The sequence below is a fragment of the Euprymna scolopes genome, chromosome 38 (assembly GCF_053919585.1).
Source record: "Euprymna scolopes isolate OS-2025 chromosome 38, ASM5391958v1, whole genome shotgun sequence".
NCBI classification, from domain to species: Eukaryota; Metazoa; Mollusca; class Cephalopoda; order Sepiida; family Sepiolidae; genus Euprymna; species Euprymna scolopes.
The window spans coordinates 78,845,190-78,852,315 of NC_136519.1; the positions used below are offsets into that span (position 1 = coordinate 78,845,190).

The window sequence follows — 7,126 nt, forward strand, 5'->3', positions numbered from 1 at the left end:
TTGTGGTTATCTTATTTTTTTCTTCCCAAGCGGAAGCGATGCGTGGAGCCATGGGCAAAAGACGATTTTTCATATTGTCTCTCATGGTGGATGCGTTAACATCCGGTTCGCTGCTAATTCTCATCATGTTCCCACACATATCGCCACCCGAAATAGCTATTCCGAGAGTGTCCGTGAGGATTTTGGTGGATAGTAGTAGTCTATGCTTTTGAGGTGTGGGGTGGGGGGAATGAATATTTTGGAAAAGGATGAGTTTTTCTTCCTACCTCCTTTATATATAGTGAGCGTGTTACAGTAGGTTCATTTGGTGAGTCTTCTATATCCTGTGTTGGAGCGGACAAGTCTCCTGGTGTACCGTCATCTGTTGTCATCAGTTCGATGTCTTCATTGTTAGTGTTGCTGTTATTATTGGCATTACTGAACTTGACTGGTTTTAGTCTTTCTACTGAGACTGTTTGTATATCTCCCGATGGCAGTTCGATTTGAAAGTGCTTGTTTTGCCTTTGGGTGACCCTATATGGTCCAGAGTATGGAGCTTCCAGTGGTTTTCAAATCCTATCCCTTCGAAGTCACACATGGGTCGCTGATTTTAGCTCTTCCGGTATGAATGCTTTTTGTGTTGTATGTAACTGTCCTGAGAGGAGATCCATATCCAACTTTTGCATCTCTTTGGCCATTTTTCTTATGTCTTCTCCATGTAGATCTGGATTTTCTTGGCTCATTATTAGTTTTGGCAGTAGTAGTTGGGTCCCTGTAACTGCGGCAGCTGGGGAAAATCCTTGGTCGTTAGGCATGTTTCTAATGCCAAGTACTACGATGGGTAGTGCATCTAGCCAGCTCTGCTGTCGTGTCATGATTGCAATCTTTAGGGTCCGGTGTAGCCTTTCGATTATTCCATTGGTTTTAGGGTGATACGCCGTTGTGCAGAATCTGTGGAATCCAATTATCGTGGATAAATCTCTGAACAGCTCACTCTCAAACTGGCTTCCTCGGTCTGTAACCACATGCAATGGAACTCCAAAACGGGAGATCCATATGGTTAAGAATGCTATTGCTATGGTAGAGGCAGATGTGTTCTGCAGAGGTGTGGCCTCCACCCATCTTGTTGCTCTATCAATACATGTCAATACATATCTGGTTGGAGATGTGTATACACCATCATATGTGGTCCAATGATGTCGATATGTACTGTTTCGAATCTCCCAGATGGTAGAAAGAATGGTGTGGTTTCTGTTTTGGTGTGCCTGGAGATTTTATGTTGCTGGCATGGAAGACAGCCTTTAGTCCAATTTCGTATATTTCTGTCCATGTCTGGCCAAAAGTATCTGGACTTTACTAACTTGGTTGTTGGTGTAGGTCCTGGATGCGAGATGTTATGAAATGTGTCAAAAATGTTCCTGCGTAACGGTTCAGGTATGTACGGTCTGGGAGTGGGTGTTGATATGTCACACCAGATGGATGACCCTTGTAGTTCGTATGGCTTTAACTGACTTTCATATTTATGAAGTTCATCGTCAGTTTTATGTGCTTCGCAGATGGCTGGTAAATCACAAGGATCAATGGTCACTGTACACATTGGTTGAGATAGGCAGTCAGCAACAATGTTGTCTTCTCATCTGATATACAACACATCTACAACATATTCTGTGATGGTTGTACATCAGATTTCATTGGTGTCTTTTTTTTAAAAGCTAGGGACAGTGGATTGTGATCGGAGAAGAGGGTCACATTCCTACCTTCTATTTGAGGTTTGAAATGCAACACAGCTTGGTATGCTGCTGACAGTTCTCTGTTAAAGGTGGAGTATTTCTTTTGGCTCTCCGATAGCTTTCGTGAGTAGAATCCAATAGGTATCGATTCACCGTTTACTATCTGATTCAGTGCTGCTCCTACCGCATAGTTGGAGCTATCTGTGACCAAGTGATATTGTGTGGCCTTCAGATCAGGATGTGTCAATGTGGATATTTCTGCTAGGTTTTTATTTTTACAAATGCTTTTCTGGCAGAACGGTGGTTCATTAAAATTGTGGGGTCTGCATACGCGCCTGGTCCACAAAGTATGGAAATAAAAAATTTAAAAATTAAAAAAAAACGTTTACAAGTATTTTTGATATAGATGTACATCAGAATACTTTGATAAGTATGTTTTAACTTAAATAGGGATGGTATAATAAAATTGTGGGGTCTGCATTCGTGCCTGACCTCCATAGAATGGAAATAGGCACAAACTTTAATAAAGACTTTTCATATCTATCTATGTAAGTATACTTTGATAATTATGTTTCAGTTTGAAGAAATATGGTATAATAAAATTATGGGGGTGTTCGTTCGCACCTGACCTCCATAGAATGGAAATATGTCACAAAGTATAACAAGTTTTTTTAATATAGATTCACAGAATATTGTGATAAATGTTTTAGTGTGAACAGGTATAGTATAATAAATTATGGGGTTTATCTATTTTATTTTTACTTTCATTATATTTTGCTTTGGTTTTGATACTCCCAAATTCGAAGTTATCTCTTTACAACTCTTCCTTTTCATAACCTATCATACTTTTATAAATCAGAGTCCATTTTCTGCAGGCTGTTTTTGAATCCAGCCAACGACGGGTACTTTTGATAGTATATATATATATATATATATATATATATATATATATATATATATATATATATATATATAGGGTTTGTATTACTGTACACATAGATTCGAAAAAGTTGTCAAAAAAAAAATATAGAACAAATAAATGTTATCAAAGGCAAGATAAGTTACTTTTCTACCAAACTGGATATATTTTTTGTGTTTTTATTCAGTGTAACATGTTTATTCAGCTCGAAAAACATGCAGTGTTTACCGATGTATTGAGAGGGTACGTTTGGGAAAAGGTCTTATAAATAATAAACTAGACAAAATACTGTTAGAAAACAACCGAATACATGTCAACTTATGTCACGGTAACATATATTGAGCGAATTTCTAACAGTATTTTGTCTAGTTTATTATTTATAACACCTTTTCCCAAACGTACCGTCTCCGAGAGAGAGTCGGCTGCCATTTTGAATTTTCCAATACATCGGTAAACACTGCATGTTTTTCGAGCTGAATAAACATGTTATACTGAATAAAAACACAAAAAATATATCCAGTTAGGTAGAAAAGTAACTTATCTTGCCTTTGATAACATTTATTTGTTATATATTTGTTTTTTGACAACTTTTTCGAATCTATGTGTACAGTAATACAAACCCATATATATATATATGTATATATATATATATATTTTTAAATTGGTATATTTAGGCAGCTTTTTTCATTCAAGCAAATACGAGGGGCGTGCAATAAGTAATGCCCCTGACCCACTTCCCATAGCAGTAGAGCAACAAAACTTAGCACAGTTATTAGTCTTTCTCTACATAGGAACCATCCAGAGTCATGCACTTCTCCCATCGTTTGATGCAGCTCTGGAGACCGTTTTTGTAGAACACCCAAGGTTGGTCCTCCAACCACAACATGACTTCAGAAATCAAGGCTGCATCATCTGGGAAAAGCTTTTCTTTCAAAAACAACTTCATGGCTGGGAAGAGGTGAAAGTCAGAGGGTGCAAGGTCAGGAGAGTAGGGAGGATGGGGAAGAATTTCATAACCACACACCCGTGCTTCTGATCTGACGACATGCGAGTTGTGGACGGAGCGTTGTCCTGCAGGAGGAGGGTATCTTTGCTGATCTTGCCCCACCTCTTGATTTTGATAGCTTCCCTTAATTTCCTCAAAAGTGAAGCATAATAGGCTCCTGTAATTGTGGTACCCTTTGCCAGAAAATCTGTCATCATTACTCCGTTCTGGTCCCAGAAGACTGTGAGCATGACCTTACCAGCGGAGGGCTGCACCCTTGCCTTCTTGGTCTCTGGATCATAGTGATGGATCCAAATTTCATTCTGTGTAATCAGTCTTTTGAAAAACTTTGACTCATCTTCTTGGCACATCTCCAAATTCATCCTCGAGCACTCGATGCGTTCTCGCTTCTGGAATGGTGTGAGCAACCTGGGAATCCATCTGGCAGACGCCTTATGCATATGCAAATGGTCATCAATGATAGTTTCCACAGACCCTGTACTAATCTTGACATCTTAGGCTATTTGGCGAATAGTAATGCACCGATCTTCCAAAAAGGCAGCCTCAACTTGACGGACAGATGCCTCATCAATGGCAGAAGGAGGGGGGGGGGCGACCAGGTCTGAGAGCTGTTTCCACAGACTTCCGGTCATGTTTGAATTCACGATGCCAGCGTTTTACAAGGTCATATGATGGGGCATTATCACCATAAGTTTCTTTCATTTCATCAAAAGTCTCCTGCGGTGTGCGTCCTTTCAAATACAAAAACCGGATCACTGCTCGACATTCAACAAGCTCCATTTCACACTTAACTCAGTTCAAACACCTGTAAAACAGAAACCATAATTAGTTCAGAGCTGTAATTTGCCCCATAACCCGTAGAGATATAAATCATTGCACATGCAAAATTTCAGCTAGATCAGACAACTGGAAATGGACCAGGGGCATTACTTATTGCCCGCCCCTTATATTATTAAATGCAATGGAGACACTTTGATTTATGATTCTTTTTTTTAATTTTTCGATTTTCCGCATAATTTTTTTTGTATTGAAATCAAAAATATTAATAAAAGTTCCATAGTTGTTGCTGTCACGAGCGCTTTCGATTCGTCCATGAATCATCTTCAGATGTTGAAGTAAAAAGTCCGAAGGAGCGAAAATGAGACGTTTACTTTACATTTTAGTTTTCACTTTTAATTCTCATTTTCGCTCCTTCGCACTTTTACCTCAACACCTGAAGATGATTCATGGATGAATCGAAAGCGCTTGTGACAGCAACAATTATGGAACTTTTATTAACATTTTTGATTTTGATACAAAGAAGATTATACGGAAAATTGACAAATTGAAAAAAGAATCATGAAGCAAAGTGTCTCTGTTGCATTTAATAATATTTGCTTGAATGAAAAAAATGCTATATATTGTTTTATAGAGGCTCAATATGCGTCAAGCTGGATTTGGTCGAGAAGGAAAAAACTTCAGCATGGACGAACATTATAATTTTTCTCTTTGTTGATCTGTTTTTTTTTTTTGTTTTTTTGTTTGTTTTTTAATACTCTGCCTGGTGGCAAAATCTGCTTGATAACATCAGGAGTGGCAGTACTGCCTTGAGCTACCGAAATCACTCTGGTTGGCGGCTGATGAGGGCAGGGTATCGCACATGATTTTACGTGTTGTATGATTATATATAAATAACTCTGGTTGGCGGCTGATGAGGGCAGGGTATCGCACATGATTTTACGTTTTGTATGATATATATATATATATATATATATCATACAACACGTAAAATCATGTGCGATACGTGATTTTACGTGTTGTATGATATATATATATATATATATATATATATATATATCATACAACACATATCATATATATATATATATATATATATATCATACAACACGTAAAATCATGTGCGATACAACACGAAAAATCATGTGCGATACCCTGCCCTCATCATATGTTGTATGATATATATATATATATATATATATATATATATATATATATATATATATATATATATATATCATACAACACGTAAAATCATGTGCGATACCCTGCCCTCATCAGCCGCCAACCAGAGTGATTTATATATAATATAAAAATATAACACGGAAATTACATAATTGTCGAAAATTACATTTATGTTATTGCTCTGTTTACCACATTCAGCTCTCATACCCGGATTTCCTCCTGGAATTATTCCATTATAACACTATATATATATATATATATATATATATATATATATATATATATATATATATATATATATCCATTCACGTGAAATCACGTTTTTCTTCACCATATTCCCTCAGCTTCATTTTTTGTTATCAAGTAAGATCTTTGACTTACTTGCAGTTTCATCAAATACTTTTGCAAGCAAAATCCGATCCCGCATTTTGCTGATTCCTACCCTCTGATGAGAAGGAAAGTATTTCTTCGAAACTCCGCGGATTAAGGACTATCCACTTATCAAGTGTTTCCTTTTCAGATTAAATATGTTTTTAACTCTTTTTCAAAGTGTTTTTTAACATGTTTTATTAACTGTTTGCTCTTATATATACAGGGTGACCCCCCCAAAAAAAACAAACGCTAACTCGAGTCCATCTAGAACATATGCTGTAGAATGGATAAAAAAAAGGCCAAAGACCCTTGTGTTTTGATGTGATGTTTTGAATATAATAAACTAGTTATGACCAAATTTTCATTTAATTCGGACAAAACGCTAAGAAACAGGGCCTAATTAGAGTTGGGGTCCGTTTTTTGGGGGGTCACGAGATATATATATATATATATATATATATATATATATATATATATATATATGGCACAATCACGTTGACACACCGGTTCTTGCCAGATCACTGAAATTAAGCAACTTTGAGCATGGCTAGTACCAGATGGGTGACCATTTGGGCCGACTAGATGCTGTATGTACCAAGCCGAGTCATAGAAATTTCCAGGTTGATATCTGGGAGAGATGCACTCACAGTCTTTATTATGACATGCATCTAGGAGAAGGAAACTCTGATGTAAAAACCAGCGGTTTACTGTATACTCTGTCCTGTAGTAGTCATCTGCACCGACAAAGGTTATCAGTAATACCAAAAATACTGGTTGGTTCTACACAAAGCCTTCACTACTATAAACAAATCATACCTGTGAATTTCCAAGTAGTTCCCATATAGTTGCTGTGGCAGAAGCTCATACGTTGAAACCGATGGGAGAGTCCATCACACACACACACACACACACACACACACACACACACACACACACACACACTATATATATATATATATATATATATATACATATATATATATATATATATATATATATATATATATATACATTTCTGTGGAAATATACTTTATTTCCTTATAATATATACCAATCCTCATTTAAGAAGCTCGATGTAATTACAGAGCAATATAGTGAATGAATGACAAAAGTCTATATTCCAAAGTTGTTGATGTTGACCATCTTACAATTTATTCC

At 36.8% G+C, this 7,126-nt stretch overlaps 1 protein-coding gene across 1 annotated transcript; it reads right to left on the bottom strand.

Moving 5' to 3' along the window:
- Positions 1 to 1,123: 1,123 nt before the first annotated feature.
- Positions 1,124 to 1,576, bottom strand: LOC145263294 (protein NYNRIN-like). Its single transcript, XM_080120375.1, has one exon. It carries the CDS (start codon positions 1,574 to 1,576, stop codon positions 1,124 to 1,126), a length of 453 nt encoding a protein of 150 aa, XP_079976501.1.
- Between the last annotated feature and the right edge of the window lie 5,550 nt (positions 1,577 to 7,126).

What these genes read in the sequence shown, in the direction of transcription:
- LOC145263294 (XM_080120375.1), bottom strand. Translation starts at nt 1,576, where the DNA reads ATGTGTACAGTGACCATTGATCCTTGTGATTTACCAGCCATCTGCGAA.